The sequence below is a fragment of the Neoarius graeffei genome, chromosome 7 (genome assembly GCF_027579695.1).
Source record: "Neoarius graeffei isolate fNeoGra1 chromosome 7, fNeoGra1.pri, whole genome shotgun sequence".
NCBI classification, from domain to species: domain Eukaryota; kingdom Metazoa; phylum Chordata; class Actinopteri; order Siluriformes; family Ariidae; genus Neoarius; species Neoarius graeffei.
This window is the reverse complement of record NC_083575.1, coordinates 40532420-40550214: the sequence shown is the minus strand read 5'-3', so window position 1 is coordinate 40550214 and position 17795 is coordinate 40532420. Positions and strand designations below refer to the sequence as shown.

Here is a 17795-nt window from a genome sequence, read left to right as displayed (position 1 = left end):
CAGTAGCCAAGATGTTGTCACATGTGCACGGACCTGTTTCATGCTAGATCCATTCATGATTAGGTGGCAAACTGGAGCGTGTTTACTGCTGCTGTCAGTTCAGACACAGGTGGGCAATAAAAATAGCACACTACATCTATAGCATTAGCATACACCAACATGAGGTACAGTCTCCCGTTGCACACTATGCTCAGTGACAGTTGCTATGGAGTGTGATTCTGATGTACAAAAGAAATAATCGTGTCCCAGATGAAGCAGCTGGCCAGTACTGGCAGGAGGCGATCTTGAAACCGAAACTGCATATCTGCCAGTGACTTATTATAGTTATTATGAAAATATGATTGACTAATATTGAATTGAATGATGGATGAAGTTAATCTGCATCTCTAGGCCTACCATCTTAAGACTCTATCTATCTATCTATCTATCTATCTATCTATCTATCTATCTATCTATCTATCTATCTATCTATCTATCTATCTATCTATCTATCTATCTATCTATCTATCTATCTATCTATCTATCTATCTATCTATCTATCTAACGGGCTGGGCTCCACATCAGTAGCACCACTCTGATACATTTTTCTGGGAAAAGCCCTGGTAAGTATTTAAAAGAAAATCAAAAACACAGACACAATAGACTTATAAATGGCTTTTCACCTGTGAAAGACTAAGGCCATTTTAAGGAAGTTAAAGATAAGGTGATAGAATTTCGTAACTTAGGAATAGCGTGTAAAATGATATCTAGAGGCTGGACATCCTAGCAAACACTGTTGGATCAACACCACCCAAGCACTAAATTGAGGTATTTCACCTGACGTCACAGGGTCACGTGACGCCCCGGTGTCCGCCATTTTGAACGTCAAGCTACATACTAATGCTGCAGACAGAGAGGGAGAACCAGCTTGAAAAAAAAATGTGTTACAGACACCTAGAATAGATTAATTTGTCAGTAAGCACTCTATAAATAACCATGGTGTTTGCTTGTTGTGCTGTGGGCTGCCACAACAGACAGGGATAGCGTGCAGGACGCTCCTTTTACCGGTTTCTAGTGATGGGAATTTCGGCTCTTTATCGGGAGCCGGCTCTTTTGGCTGTTCTTACTATAAGGAGCCGGCTCTTTCGGCTCCCAAACAACTCCTGAGATTTTATTTTTGATTTAATTGCTGCAATTAACTAGTTAATTAATTACATTATTATTTATATTTTATCAATAGGATGTTTTCCATTTTATTTTTTACAACCCCAATTCCAAAAAAGTTGGGACAAAGTACAAATTGTAAATAAAAACGGAATGCAATAATTTACAAATCTCAAAAACTGATATTGTATTCACAATAGAACATAGACAACATATCAAATGTCGAAAGTAAGACATTTTGAAATTTCATGCCAAATATTGGCTCATTTGAAATTTCATGACAGCAACACATCTCAAAAAAGTTGGGACAGGGGCAATAAGAGGCTGGAAAAGTTAAAGGTACAAAAAGGGAACAGCTGGAGGACCAAATTGCAACTCATTAGGTCAATTGGCAATAGGTCATTAACATGACTGGGTATAAAAAGAGCATCTTGGAGTGGCAGCGGCTCTCAGAAGTAAAGATGGGAAGAGGATCACCAATCCCCCTAATTCTGCACCGACAAATAGTGGAGCAATATCAGAAAGGAGTTCGACAGTGTAAAATTGCAAAGAGTTTGAACATATCATCATCTACAGTGCATAATATCATCAAAAGATTCAGAGAATCTGGAAGAATCTCTGTGCGTAAGGGTCAAGGCCGGAAAACCATACTGGGTGCCCGTGATCTTTGGGCCCTTAGACGGCACTGCATCGCATACAGGCATGCTTCTGTATTGGAAATCACAAAATGGGCTCAGGAATATTTCCAGACAACATTATCTGTGAACACAATTCACCGTGCCATCCGCCGTTGCCAGCTAAAACTCTATAGTTCAAAGAAGAAGCCGTATCTAAACATGATCCAGAAGCGCAGACGTCTTCTCTGGGCCAAGGCTCATTTAAAATGGACTGTGGCAAAGTGGAAAACTGTTCTGTGGTCAGATGAATCAAAATTTGAAGTTCTTTATGGAAATCAGGGACGCCGTGTCATTTGGACTAAAGAGGAGAAGGACGACCCAAGTTGTTATCAGTGCTCAGTTCAGAAGCCTGCATCTCTGATGGTATGGGGTTGCATTAGTGCGTGTGGCATGGACAGCTTACACATCTGGAAAGACACCATCAATGCTGAAAGGTATATCCAGGTTCTAGAGCAACATATGCTCCCATCCAGACGACATCTCTTTCAGTGAAGACCTTGCATTTTCCAACATGACAATGCCAAACCACATACTGCATCAATTACAGCATCATGGCTGCGTAGAAGAAGGGTCCGGGTACTGAACTGGCCAGCCTGCAGTCCAGATCTTTCACCCATACAAAACATTTGGCGCATCATAAAACGGAAGATACGACAAAAAAGACCTAAGACAGTTGAGCAACTAGAATCCTACATTAGACAAGAATGGGTTAACATTCCTATCCCTAAACTTGAGCAACTTGTCTCCTCAGTCCCCAGACGTTTACAGACTGTTGTAAAGAGAAAAGGGGATGTCTCACAGTGGTAAACTGTGCCTTGTCCCAACTTTTTTGAGATGTGTTGTTGTCATGAAATTTAAAATCAACTAATTTTTCTCTTTAAATGATACATTTTCTCAGTTTAAACATTTGATATGTCCTCTATGTTCTATTCTGAATAAAATATGGAATTTTGAAACTTCCACATCATTGCATTCCGTTTTTATTTACAATTTGTACTTTGTCCCAACTTTTTTGGAATCGGGGTTGTAGTTTTTGTAGCCATTGTAAAGCTTTGTAAAGTATAGCAGTGCAACAATGTTCTAGCTATAGAAATAAAACTTACTTACCAATTAATAAATTATTTTCTCACAAACATAATGCAAAACTGTGTTATATTACCAATATAAAATACACAGCTGATTTTCCCCTCCTCAGGTGCCTCACAGACTCCTCTCCCCTGCGCTCCACAGCTTTAAGCATTACACCAATTTTCACAGCTGTGAATGACATCAACCCCCCCAACCAAAAAAAGTAGGCGTACACCATGCTACTTTTTTTCCTTTGAATGGTAATAAACAACACAAAGACGCAATCGGACAGCAACTTTTTTTGTGAAAGTCTCTCTCTCTGAGGCACCTAAGGACAAAAAACTAATTCGGCTCCCCAACTCGGCTCCCACCGAAGAGCCGGCTCCCGTCGTTCACTTCAAAGAGCCGGCTCTTTGAACCGGATCGTTCGCGACCGACACATCACTGCTGGTTTCCTACTGACCCAGACAAGAGGGCCAAATGGATTGCAGCTGTGAAGAGACAGGATTGGGAGCCAACAGAGTACTCCAGACTTTGCAGTGATCATTTCATTTCAGGTTAGTTTATCAGTTAACGCAATTTTGATAAAATATATAGCAAAAAGTAAATGGGTCAGTGTTTGTTAACCCATCTGAGCAGTGAAACAAGGCAGTGTTAATTTGTCTAGGGTTGCATGTAGCAGACATCAGACATAAAATGCAATAACAGAGGCTAGAAAGAAACGGGACACAGAAATAAATAAACAGGGCTCCATACCAAGGCTGGGTACAGTGTTTGTGATAAAAGACAGATCCAATTTAACACAAATCACAGTTTACTTTCTTGTTAAAATGTGCAAAGGTCTCCACCATCTCATACCGCCTTGCACTGAAGGACTTAAGCGTGCCGTCCAAAATGGCTGCGTCACGTGACTTGGTCACGTGGGTGAAATACCTCAATAGCCAAGGCCGTGCCTCAAAACTCAGCGCAAAAACAAGATGGACAGATGTGGAGAGATGGAGGGAGTGAGACCAAGTCACTCGGAATACAGTGGCTAAGAGAAGCGTGAAGACACACCAGACAACCATTTCAAGAGCTCTGTATAATTGGGGACTGTATGGGCGAATGATTAGAAAGAAACCATTGCTCAAGAAGACCCATATGAAAGCACGAGAGTGACCCAGTGAAGATATTATGTTTTTTTTTCTGGTGCATTGGGAGCAAGATGTGGTGTGATGTGGTGCAGTCCTAATTGCTGGGTTTCAGTCATGTGACTTTTTTTAGCGGTTTTACTGGAAGTGAAATAGCTGGTGGTCTAAACGGCTGCCGTAGTGCGAACAACTAGCGATAACTTATCAGAGTACGCTCGTAATCTAGAAGCCACTGCTGGCTTTAGAGATATTCAGAAGATTGCTGTGTGCAATGGAATCGACCCCTACAGTCTGGGAAAGAAGGATTTGTCATACGATCTCGAAAACTACCCTTCAGTTGAGTTCCCCGACATCTCGAACTATCTGGTGTTGCAGACGTCCTTCTACACCGCAAAACAGATGAAAGCGTGGAAGAGAATGGAGGTTTACAACTTTTCTGTATGTGGCTGGGTAAAGGACCTCGGTATCAAGTCACTGCCAAATGAATCCTGTATTGTTTTTGCCCGTGTAAGTATGTTTTTTTTTAAGCTTTTCGTTCATGTCTTTACAACGAAGTGCTGCAAGTTGAAGTGTAAATAAACAACAGTTCGCTTGATTCTCACTTGTGTTGGCTCTTATCTCTCAGGTAAATCATTCACAAAGATCATCAGAAACCCTGTATTTTAGTTAAACAGGACGGAGAAGTGATCACGGTGCATTGTAACTCTACGGCTGGGTAAGAATTTTGTCACGACCTTCATGCGTATGGACTTTGTGAGGAGTAAACAAAGAAACAGCTGGGGACTTTAGTGCTTCGTGACTAAAAAAAAAAAGTACCGTAAAATAACGACACATAGCAAGAAAAGTACTTGGAAAACACTAAGGTCAGAGCTGAGAGGGAGATACAAACCTTTCACCAAGTGATCACTGCAAACTCCAGCATGCTTCAATTCGGCTCCCTTCGATTTCAGTGAGGGGTTCAAAAGCCACCTTTCTCGACGTCTTTTTGTGAAATCCTGTGTTCGTTCACCCTTTTTTATTAGTTCACGGGGAACCCTGAAGAAACTTTTATCCGTTTCACAGTTTGATCAATTCAAACAACTTAAAACAACGCAAGTGTAAGGCATTTTTCATGCAAGCAATGTATCTTCTCCATACAAACGTTTTGTCAACTGAACTTTGGTAGACCACCAGCTAAAGTTTTGAGTAACTAATGAGACGGATGTGACGTCGCGTGAAACCCAGCAATACCGGCCATACCTCAGTCAACCCCATCCCTATAGTGAAACATAGTGGTGGATGCATCAGGCCCCAGGGGACGCTTTCCATCCTTCTTGTCAAAATTGAAGGGAAAATGAATCGAGTAACATACAAAGGGATACTGCTAAATGGTCTATTGCTAAAGAAAAAAAACCTAAAAAGCTTGGGAGGAACCTCACCTTTCCGCAGGACAATGGTCCTAAATACAAAAAGCCAAATAAAAAAAGCAGGAATATTTCAAAACAAAAAGGTGAATGTTCTACAGTGGCTAAGTTAAAGTCCAGATCAGAATTCAACTGAGAATCTGTGGCAACGTTTTAAAAATCGCAGTCAATAAACAACATCCAACCAACGTGAAGAACGTGGAGCAAATCTGCCAGGAAGAACGGGTGAAAATCACTGCCAGTGTGTGCAGCGTGCAAAGCCAATAGTAGTCTGTAGGGGTTGGAATACTTACGCTAGCAGCACTTTTTTTCCAGTTTTTAATAGTTCTTTTTAAGGATCTGCTGACAAATAATGAAGTTTGACTTTGAAAATTTACTTTAAGAGCATTTTGTTTTGGAATAAAAAAACACTGTCTGGAACAATCTATGTGTCATTTGTACTCTAGACATATCTAATGACTTTTAAGGGGGTTGAATACTTTTGCAAGGAAATGTGTACTAAATGTACAACGAAAGCATCCCACTCACTTGGTGAGTCGCTCAATGGCCTGGACGTGAATGTTGGAGTGTGTTTCGGCCAGTACAGCCTCATGCTGGGCGCATTTCAGACACAAACCTCCGACACGCTGACCAGCCCCTGATACGCTTGCCATCGCGTCCTTATGCCTCAAACGCTCCTTCAGGTCCTCACATTCTGTCTGCAAACTCACCAATTCCTTCCTAAACACACAAGTCAGAGCTGCTTCTTGGTTGAAGAGGAATCATACAGTATGTATTTTGGAGTTAACATGATCATCAGTGACTCAAGATCAGTAAAGCACTTACTTCAGTGAAACTACCTGAGCTTCTAGTGTTTCAGTCTGTGCTTGGTACAAACATTTTAACTGCTCCTGAAACAATAAGAGTATGAGGGTTAGACAAACATTAACATGCACACAGAGAAATATAAACCGAGTTTCCCAAAAAACATGACAGGTTTAATATCACGAGGACTGTGAGAAAGAGCATTCAAATACAGTGATAGTTTTATTTTTTACAGGAAATTTATTGGTACAATTCTTGGGGGGGGGGGGGGGGGGGGGGGGATCGCCTTGATCATTTAACAGCAGCATCAGCCACATACCAGCTCTTTTTCCCATTTCTTGTCTTCTGTTTTTTGAATGAAATCCTGTTTTGGTTTTGCTGCTGGTGTTGATGATGTTTCAGCATTTACCTAAAAATGATCACGTAGGGAAGAAGAAACTGTAAACAAAATATGTGCAAATGCTGTAACATGATCATTCAGTTACTGTACCTGTATCATACTAGCCTGGCTAACGCGACTTCAAAGCTCTCCGAGCTATTGGTCTGGCCAAGATATTAAGCCCAACCGTTTCCCAGAGCCCGTGGTTGACCCGCCTCCCTGAAATGCCTCAGTTTGCTACTGGTCGAAGCCAGAAAAGGCTGTGACGAAGCTTAAACCAATCACATCACTCTTTCCTCTGACGTATGTGACGCGACGGGGCTAACTGGTAGATTAAACTCTTACCGAAGCCGGTCGGGAGCAAGGCGAAAACGTCCTTCCTTTCAATAAATACCTCCAGGGCTGCTCTTTGCTCCGTTTTCAATTAGAACTTCCCGTTGAATGCTTTCAATACAGCATCTATGCGTAATAGATGCGGAAGCGTGAATGAAGCGCTTCCGGCATAGATTCTGTAAACAATCTATGGCTTCCGGTCGCAGTTCTACTACGTCAGTGCCTTGAACACGCCTCTACCCAGGGCCGTTGGAGATGCTCAAAGTTGACTGGTTCCTGATTTTTCGGGAGCTTGGAAGAGCTGTAGATAGCTTGCCTGGCCAGACTAAGCTCGCAACAGGCCCTCGTGTTGCGTCACGCTTAGGATGGGCGGGCCCAGGCTAGTATCATACATTATCATTCATGCATGCATTCATTCATTTTCAGAAACAACTTTATCCTACTCAAAACAATTTCCAAACGTAAAATACCGTGCCATCCAGGATAGTGTATTCCTTCAGAGTGTCTTCTACCATCTTTGCCTTGAGCTCCTCATGCAGTTTTTCATTCTCTACAACCATTACTCTGACACGCTGCTTCAGTGTAACTAGTTCTTCCTTTAGAGGGAAAAAAAATGCATTACTAATATACAGTGTCTGGCAAAAGTATTCATCCCCCTTGGTGTTTGTCCTGTTTTGTTGCATTACAAGCTGGAATTAAAATGGATTTTTGGAGGGTTAGCACCATTTTGTTCACACAACATGCCTACCACTTTAAAGGTGAAAACTGTTGTTTTATTGTGACACAAATAATAATTAAAATGAAAAAAAAAAACAGAAATCTGGAGTGTGCATAGGTATTCACCCCGTTTCGTATGAAACCCCTAAATAAGAGCTGCTCCAACCAATTCACTTCATAAGTCACATAATTAGTTAATTAAGATCCACCTGTGTGCATTGAAAGTGTCACATGATCTGTCACATGATGTCTGTATAAATCAACCTGTTCTGGAAGGACCCTGACTCTGCAGCACTACTGAGCAAGCAACATGAAAACCAAGGAGCCTCCAAACAGGTCAGAGACAAAGTTGTGGAGAAGTATAGATCAGGGTTGGGTTATAAAAAATATCCCAAACTTTGAATATCCCAGGGAGCACCATTAAATCCAGTATAGCAAAATGGAAAGAATATGGCACCACTACAAACCTGACAAGAGAAGGCCGCCCAACAAAACCCACAGACCGGGCAAGGAGGGCATTAATCAGAGATGCAACAAAGACACCAAAGATAACACTGAAGGAGCTGCAAAGATCCACAGTGGTGATAGGAGTATCTGTCCATAGGACCACTTTAAGCCATACACTCCACAGAGTGGGGCTTTATGACAGAGTGGCCAGAAAAAAGTAGTTGCTTAAGAAATCACGTTTGGAATTTGCCCAACAGTATGTGACAGACTCCCCAAACACATGGAAGAAGATTCTCTGGTCAAATGAGACTAAAACTGATCTTTTTGGCCATCATGGGAAATGCCATGTGTGGCGCAAACCCAACACCCTGAGAACACCATTCCTACAGTGAAGCATAGTGGTGGCAGCATTATGCTGTGGGGATATTTTTCATTTTCAGGGACAGGAAAGCTGGTCAGGACTGAAGGAAAGATGGATGGCACTAAATACAAGGCAATTCTGGAGGAAAACCTGTTTGAGTCAGCCAGAGGTTTGAGACTGGGACGAAGGTTCATATTCCAGCAGGACAATGACCCTAAACATACTGCTAAAGCTACACTGGAGTGGTTTAAAGGGAAACATTTAAATGTCTCGGAATGGCCTAATCAAAGCCCAGACCTCAATCCAGTTGAGAATCTGTGGATAACTTGAAGATTGCTGTACACCAACGCAACCCATCTAATTTGAAGGAGTTGGAGCAGTTTTGCCTTGAGGAATGGGCAAAAATCCCAGTGGCTCGATGTGCTAAGCTAATAGAGACATACCCCAAGAGACTTGCAGCTATAATTGCAGCAAAATGTGGTTCTACAAAGTATTGACTTTGGGGGGTGAATACCTACAGATGTTTCAAACAGTGGACAACTGTTTGCAACATCAAGTTTGATATTCGATCGTAACTACAGTGGTGCTTGAAAGTTTGTGAACCCATTAGAATTTTCTATATTTCTGCATAAATATGACCTAAAACAATCAGATTTTCACATAATTCCTAAAAGTAGATAAAGAGAACCGAGTTAAACAAATGAGACAAAAATATTATACTTGGTCATTTATTTATTGAGGAAAATGATCCAATATTACATATCTGTGAGTAGCAAAAGTATGTGAACCTTTGCTTTCAGTATCTGGTGTGACCCCCTTGTGCAGCAATAACTGCAACTAAACATTTCCGGTAACTGTGGATCAGTCCTGCACACCGGCTTGGAGGAATTTTAGCCCATTCCTCCATACAGAACAGCTTCAACTCTGGGATGTTGGTTGGTTTCCTCACATGAACTGCTCGCTTCAGGTCCTTCCACAACATTTCGATTGGATTAATGTCAGGACTTTGACTTGGCCATTCCAAAACATTAACTTTATTATTTTTTAGCCATTCTTTGGGAGAACGACTTGTGTGCTTAGGGTCGTTGTCTTGCTGCATGACGCACCTTCTCTTGAGAGTCAGTTCATGGACAGATATCCTGACATTTTCCTTTAGAATTTGCTGGTATAATTCAGAATTAATTGTTCCATCAATGATGGCAAGCCGTCTTGGCCCAGATGCAGCAAAACAGGCCCAAACCGTGATACTACCACCACCATGTTTCACAGATGGGATAAGGTTCTTACACTGGAATGCAGTGTATTCCTTTCTCCAAACATAACGCTTCTCATTTAAACCAAAAAGTTCTATTTTGGTCTCATTCATCCACAAAACATTTTTCCAACAGCCTTCTGGCTTGTCCACGTGATCTTTAGCAAACTGCAGATGAGCAGCAATGTTCTTTTTGGAGAGCAGTGGCTTTCCTCTTGCAACCCTGCCATGCACACCATTGTTTTTCAGTGCTCTCCTGATGGTGGACTCATGAACATTAACATTAGCCAATGTGAGAGAGGCCTTCAGTTGCTTAGTAGTTACCCTGGGATCCTTTGTGACCTCGCCGACTATTACACGCCTTGCTCTTAGAGTGATCTTTGTTGGTTGACCACTCCTGGGGAGGGTAACAATAGTCTTGAATTTCCTCCATTTGTACACAATCTGTCTGACTGTGGATTGGTGGAGTCCAAACTCTTTAGAGATGGTTTTGTAACCTTTTCCAGCCTGATGAGCATCAACAACGCTTTTTCTGAGGTCCTCAGAAATCTCCTTTGTTCGTGCCATGATACACTTCCAAAAACATGTGTTGTGCAGATCAGACTTTGATAGATCCCTGTTCTTGAAATAAAACAGGGTGCCCACTCACACCTGATTGTCATCCCATTGATTGTAAACACCTGACTCTAATTTCACCTTCAAATTAACTGCTAATCCTAGAGGTTCACATACTTTTGCCACTCACAGATATGTAATATTGGATCATTTTCCTCAATAAATAAATGACCAAGTATAATATTTTTGTCTCATTTGTTTAACTGGGTTCGCTTAATCTACTTTTAGGACTTGTGTGAAAATCTGATGATGTTTTAGGTCATATTTATGCAGAAATATAGAAAATTCTAAAGGGTTCACAAACTTTCAAGCACCACTGTAAGAGCACGCACATGTCTGTATGAGTCATATGATAAATACAGTTATCTAATCAACCAATCATGTGGCAGCAGTGTAGTAGATAAAATCATGCAGATACATGTAAAGAGCTTCAGTTAATGTTCACATCAAACATTCACACAAAGATCTTTGTGACATTGATTGTGGCATGGATGTTGGCTAGTTTGAGTATTTGAGAAACTGCTGATCTCCTGGGATTTTCACACACAACAGTCTCTAGAGTTTACACAGCATGGTGCCAAAAAAACAAAAAACATGCTAAATGCGAAGTATCTGCAGGCTGATACACCTCGCTGATGAGAGAAATCAGACGAGAATGACCAGACTAGTTTGAGCTGACAGGAAGTCTAGAGTTACTCAAATAACCACTCTTTACAACTGGGCAATTCCATGTAACCTCACCATGCAAAAATAAAGCAACATGTAATACATCAAAACCACTCCCAGAGATATCACCTAGGCCTGTATTTTACAGATGTGAACAAGCTGAACCAATTTGTAACCAACCTAATATGTCACTGTCAGTCTTTCTTTCTTATAATGTAAAACCCCAAGCTAAAATCAACTTTGATCATGTACAATTCTATATTATTGCCACAAGCCACAGAAATGTATGCTAAAATCCACAAAACAGCAAAACAATAGCCATCCTAAATATTATTTAAGAACTTTGATAGTTTTAGCTGATATTTAGAGAGTTTTTCAAAGGGTTATGGTGGTTAAATTGCTGATTTTCTAAACATATGCCATGTCTATTTCAGACGCGTCACATCCATAACGGAATTTCGTCACATCCATAACGCTGACTTTTCCTTCCGAAACTCTGCATGAAATACAAAATATTTTAAACAAAGATTTTTTAATATTCACCTTGGACCCCTCTATCAAACGGATATCTCCATTTCGACATTAGGTTTACGATTTCACAGAGTTTGATAAAAATGTACAGTCACCCAAGAAAAGTGATACTTTTTCTGTCACATCCATAACGCATCTTTTATTGGCATTTTCTGGCATGCCCTAGATGTGCTATGGGAATTGTTCTTGTTCTATCACTTCTCCAGTATGGTACAGCCTTAAAATATGCAACACCTGTTTAAATACTGGGAGACAATAAAACATGCACTGGGTCATTTGTTGCCATTTTGAGTTTGTGGCAGCGGGGGCGTGGTCAAGCGCCGGTCTGTGACAGGAGGGCGGAGTCAGGGAAGGTAAGTGGCAGAATCGCTTCACCTGAGGGTAATTAACCTGTTTGTGTGTGTTTTCCCCAGTAAACCGCCCTCTACTTAAGGAGGGAGAGGGAGAGCGGAAGGGAGCTCTCTCCCCAGCCAGACGACTTGTGTGTGTGTGTGTGCGCGCGCTGCGCGCGCGTGCGCGCGGCTGAGAGAGTGGTGCATGCGTCTGAAAAGAGCAAATAAAGTCATTGAATTTTACTCTGTCCTGCCGTCCTCTGTGCTCCACCCACACGCGATTTTCGCTACAGTGGTGCTGAAACCCGGGATAAGGTGGAGCATCAGTCCTGCAGCCCCATGGAATCCTCCCCGTTCGCGGACTTGGTCCACGCCCTCGCCACGGCTCAGCAGAGCCAGCACCAGGCACTCGTCACGCTCCGGAAGGAGCAGGAGCGCCGCTTCGAAGCCCTGGTGCTGGCTCAGAAGGAAGATCGAGAGGCGTTCCGGCGTCTCCTCGCGTCGGCGGGGTCCACCAGTGCCCCGGCCGCGGGCCCGTCTCCCCTCATCTTAACCAAGATGGGCCCGCAGGACGACCCCGAGGCTTTCATCACGTTGTTCGAGCAGGTCGCCGAAGCCTCGGGGTGGCCGATGGAGCAGCGCGCGGCGCGCCTCCTCCCCCTCCTGACGGGAGAGGCGCAGCTAGCCGCACTACAGCTCCCCGCCGATCGCCGGCTGGCCTACACCGACCTTCGCCGGGCTGTCCTCCAGCGCGTGGGGCGCACGCCGGAGCAGCAGCGCCAGCGCTTCCGCGCGCTGCGGATGGAGGAAGTCAGCAGCCCGTTCGCGTTTGGCCAGCAGCTCCGGGACGCCTGCTGGCGGTGGCTGAGGGCTGAAGATCGCGACGCCGAGGGAATCGTCGACCAGGTGGCGCTGGAACAGTTCATCGCCCGCTTGCCAGCCGGAACCGCGGAGTGGGTCCAGTGCCACCGCCCGGCGTCGCTGGATCAGGCCGTAGGACTGGCGGAGGATCATCTGGCGGCTGTTCCGGCGGCAGGACAACCAACGACATCGTCTTCTCTCTCCTCTTCTCTCTCTCTTTCTCCTCCCCCTCCTCCCGTGTCCCGTCCTCGCCCCATTCCCCCACCACGGAGGCGGGAGCCGGCTCCACCCCAGCCGGCCCGCCGCACCCGTGGTGCCCTCCCGTTTCTCCCTTCTGTGTCTGTCTCTCCCCCCCCCCTCAGGTGAGTGAGCCTCAGAACACAGCTGCAGAGGGAAGGCCCGGGCCGGTTTGCTGGCGCTGCGGGGAACCGGGCCACCTGCAGCAACAGTGTGCAGCGATGGAGGTGGGGGCGGTGGTGCGGATCCCCGACGCGCCAGAGGCTGCCCTCGATCGGGCCGGAGCGTATCGCATACCGGTAAGTGTACAAGGGGCTACATATCAGGCGTTGGTGGATTCAGGCTGCAATCAGACCTCGATCCGCCAAAGCCTGGTGCAAGACGAGGCATTGGGGGGAGCACAAGGGGTGAAGGTGTTGTGTGTGCACGGGGATATTCACAGCTACCCGTTGGTGTCGGTCCACATACATTTCAGAGGGGAAAAATCAATAGTGAAGGCGGCGGTTAATCCTCGCCTTACCCACTCTTTGATCTTGGGGACTGATTGGCCGGGATTTCGGGGTTTGATGGCACGCCTAGTGAAGAGTGGGTCCTGCCGGTTGATAGGGGAGGGTCCCGGTGTCGCTTTGGCTGGAGCTGCGGTCGCAGAGCCGTCTACGTCACCTCCGCGACAGAGTGAGGAGCCCCCGGCCCCTCCTCTTTCTATTGGGGAATCCCTCGCGGATTTCCCACTGGAACAATCGCGAGACGAGACTCTGCGACACGCGTTTGACCAAGTGAGAGTAATCGATGGTCAAACGCTCCAGCCGAACGCCACCCCGTCCTTCCCCTATTTTTCCATTTTGAAGGATAGGTTATACCGAGTGACGCAGGACACTCAGACGAAAGAGCGAGTCACCCAGTTGTTAATTCCAAAGAGCCGCCGGGAATTGGTATTCCAGGCGGCTCACTTTAATCCCATGGCTGGACACCTCGGGCAGGATAAGACACTAGCCCGGATAATAGCCCGATTCTATTGGCCGGGGATTCGCGGCGATGTCCGTAAGTGGTGTACGGCGTGCCGCGAATGCCAGTTAGTAAATCCAGCGGCCATTCCAAAAGCGCCCTTGCGCCCCCTACCATTAATCGAGACCCCGTTCGAAAGAATTGGGATGGATCTCGTCGGGCCATTAGATCGGTCAACACGAGGGTACCGCTTTATATTGGTTCTGGTGGACTATGCAACGCGATACCCGGAAGCGGTGCCTCTTCGCAATATCTCAGCACGCAGTATTGCAGAGGCCCTCTTCCACGTCATCTCCCGGGTTGGAATCCCGAAAGAGATTCTGACTGACCAAGGCACCTCGTTTATGTCACGAACACTGAGCGAACTGTATGGGCTACTGGGTATTAAGCCGATCCGCACCAGCGTTTATCACCCACAAACGGACGGTTTAGTTGAACGGTTCAATCGCACCCTCAAGAATATTATCAAAAAATTCGTAAGTGAGGACGCACGTAACTGGGATAAGTGGCTCGAACCCTTGCTGTTTGCAGTGCGAGAGGTCCCCCAAGCCTCCACGGGGTTCTCCCCGTTTGAATTATTATATGGGCGTAAGCCGCGCGGCATCTTAGATGTACTGCGGGAAAATTAGGAGGAGGGACCTTCACAGAGCAAAAACGAGATTCAGTACGTTATGGATCTGCGCGCAAAACTCCACACGCTCACCCACCTAACTCAGGAGAATTTGCGGCAGGCCCAGGAACGGCAAACCCGCCTGTACAACAAGGGCACGCGCCTTAGAGAGTTCACTCCGGGAGATAAGGTACTCGTCCTGTTGCCCACGTCGAGCTCCAAATTAATCGCCAAGTGGCAAGGACCCTTTGAGGTCACACGGCGAGTCGGGGACGTCGACTATGAGGTTAGGCGAACGGACAGGGAGGGGGCGCTACAGATCTACCACCTCAATCTGCTAAAACTCTGGAACGAGGAGGTCCCCGTGGCGTTGGTGTCGGTAGTTCCGGAGAAGGCGGAGCTGGGGCCGGAGGTCCAAAAAGGGACATTGGCATCTCGTACCTCTCCGGTCCCCTGTGGAGACCACCTCTCCCCGACCCAACTCACGGAGGTCGCCCAGTTGCAGGCCGAGTTTTCGGATGTGTTCTCGCCCCTGCCCGGTCGCACTAACCTCATAGAACACCACATAGAGACGCCCCCGGGGGTGGTAGTGCGTAGCCGTCCTTATAGATTACCCGAACACAAAAAAAAGGTGGTTCGGGAAGAACTTCAGGCCATGCTCGAAATGGGCATCGTCGAGGAGTCCCACAGTGACTGGAGCAGCCCGGTGGTCTTGGTTCCTAAGGCCGACGGCTCGGTCCGGTTCTGTGTGGACTATAGAAAAGTCAACGCGGTGTCTAAATTCGATGCGTACCCAATGCCTCGTATTGATGAGCTGCTCGATCGACTAGGCACGGCTCGCTTTTACTCGACACTGGATTTGACGAAGGGATATTGGCAGATCCCCTTGACTCCATTATCCCGGGAAAAAACGGCCTTTTCCACACCGTTCGGTTTACACCAGTTCGTCACACTTCCGTTTGGGCTGTTTGGGGCGCCCGCTACGTTTCAGCGGCTGATGGACCGGGTCCTCCGGCCCCACGCCACCTACGCGGCCGCTTACCTTGACGACATCATTATTTATAGTAATGACTGGCAGCGGCACCTGCAACACCTGAGGGCCGTCCTTAGGTCGCTGAGGCGGGCGGGGCTCACTGCCAACCCGAAGAAGTGTGTGATTGGGCGGGTGGAAGTACGGTATCTGGGCTTCCACTTGGGTAACGGGCAGGTGCGTCCCCAAATTAATAAGACAGCAGCGATTGCGGCCTGCCCGAGGCCCAAGACCAAAAAGGGGGTGAGACAGTTCCTGGGGCTGGCTGGCTACTATCGTAGGTTTATACCTAATTATTCGGATGTCACCAGCCCGCTGACTGACCTCACTAAAAAGGGGGCGCCAGATCCGGTCCAGTGGACGGAGCAGTGCCAGCGGGCTTTCTCTGAGGTAAAGGCTGCACTGTGTGGGGGGCCACTTTTACACTCCCCTGACTTCTCTCTCCCTTTTATGTTGCAGACGGATGCGTCGGACAGAGGGCTGGGGGCCGTTTTGTCCCAGCAGGTGGAGGGGGAGGATCGCCCCATCCTGTACATTAGTCGGAAGCTGTCAGTGCGTGAGGGGCGCTACAGCACCATCGAGAAAGAGTGCCTGGCGATCAAGTGGGCGGTCCTCGCCCTCCGTTACTACCTGCTGGGGCGCTCTTTCACCCTCTGTTCGGACCACGCGCCCCTCCAGTGGCTCCACCGCATGAAGGATGCCAACGCGCGGATCACCCGTTGATATCTGGCACTCCAACCCTTCAACTTCAAGGTGGTCCACAGGCCGGGGGCGCAGATGGTCGTGGCGGACTTCCTCTCCCGTCAAGGGGGGGAGTCGGCTGCGGGCCGGACGGGCGCCCGGCCTGAGTCGGGCGGTGGGGGTATGTGGCAGCGGGGGCGTGGTCAAGCGCCGGTCTGTGACAGGAGGGCGGAGTCAGGGAAGGTAAGTGGCAGAATCGCTTCACCTGAGGGTAATTAACCTGTTTGTGTGTGTTTTCCCCAGTAAACCGCCCTCTACTTAAGGAGGGAGAGGGAGAGCGGAAGGGAGCTCTCTCCCCAGCCAGACGACTTGTGTGTGTGTGTGTGTGTGCGCGCGCGCGCGCGCGCGCGCGGCTGAGAGAGTGGTGCATGCGTCTGAAAAGAGCAAATAAAGTCATTGAATTTTACTCTGTCCTGCCGTCCTCTGTGCTCCACCCACACGCGATTTTCGCTACAGAGTTCAAGTGTCACGTCCATAACGCTGGAATTGCTCAACTGTAGTGAGCAGAAAACCATCTCAGAATGCACACCACATCGCACCTTGACGTCATGGACTACAACAGCAGAAGACCACAACAGATTCCACTCCTGTCAGCCAGGAACAAGAATCTGAGGCCATCATCACAGAACTGTCGCTCACTCAATGTTTTTTGTACCACTCTGTGTAACCTCTAGAGACTGCTGTGTGTGAAAATCCCAGGAGATCAGCAGTTTCTGAAATACTCAAACCTGTAGCTCTTGACCTGTATCTGCAAGACTTTTTAGATTGCGCTGCTTTTACATGATTGGCTGATTAGAAAACTGCATGAAATCGTTTTCCTAATAAAGAGGATGGTGAGTGTACACACATAGCTCTGTTATCTCACATAGAAATTTTATTTCTCTACAGTACACGACAATATTTACATGGGCAGTTTAACAAAACCATATCATGTAAACTAAAACAGAATCCAATACTGGGGAAGAGGACTAACCTTGCAGAACTTGACCTCAGCCTCAAGGTGCTGGATGTACTCAGACTGGTTGTGAATGATGGGAACCAGATCCTGGACTGGAGGGACTCTTCCATCATCTTCATCTGCCTGTTTTTGCCAGACAAAATGGATCAAAGTGTATTAATTACTAATAAATAACTCATTTATTGAAGGTCTAAAGACAATAGCATGCATGTCAACCTTTGGTCAATCAAACCTGTATAACCAACCTCCAAAATCCGTATTTCCCTTATAAAATCCGTATAAGATGCAAATTAAAATAATTTACCTAAAATTTGAATGATAAATAACAATGATACATCCCAGTTACTTTTTATTCAATATTAATAACAATAAGCCTTCAGAATGAATACAAAGCTCCAATGTTTGACAAAAACACAAAGTGTTATCAGCGTAGTTACGAAGGAAATACTTCGTTGTTTGGAAACAGGTTTCACCGAGCGGCAATTATGCGCGAGA

At 46.1% G+C, this 17795-nt stretch overlaps 1 protein-coding gene across 2 annotated transcripts in view; it reads right to left on the bottom strand.

The window, feature by feature from the left end:
- Positions 1–17795, bottom strand: part of sdccag8 (SHH signaling and ciliogenesis regulator sdccag8) — a 212745-nt gene that overhangs the window by 160344 nt on the left and 34606 nt on the right. For both annotated transcript variants that reach the window (XM_060925633.1, XM_060925632.1), the window contains exons 4-8: positions 17316–17423; positions 7408–7533; positions 6545–6634; positions 6247–6311; positions 5950–6141 (exon numbers count right to left, since the gene is read on the bottom strand). In XM_060925633.1, the coding sequence (XP_060781616.1) occupies positions 5950–6141; positions 6247–6311; positions 6545–6634; positions 7408–7533; positions 17316–17423 (581 nt within the window). The remainder of the gene's footprint in view (positions 1–5949; positions 6142–6246; positions 6312–6544; positions 6635–7407; positions 7534–17315; positions 17424–17795) is intronic.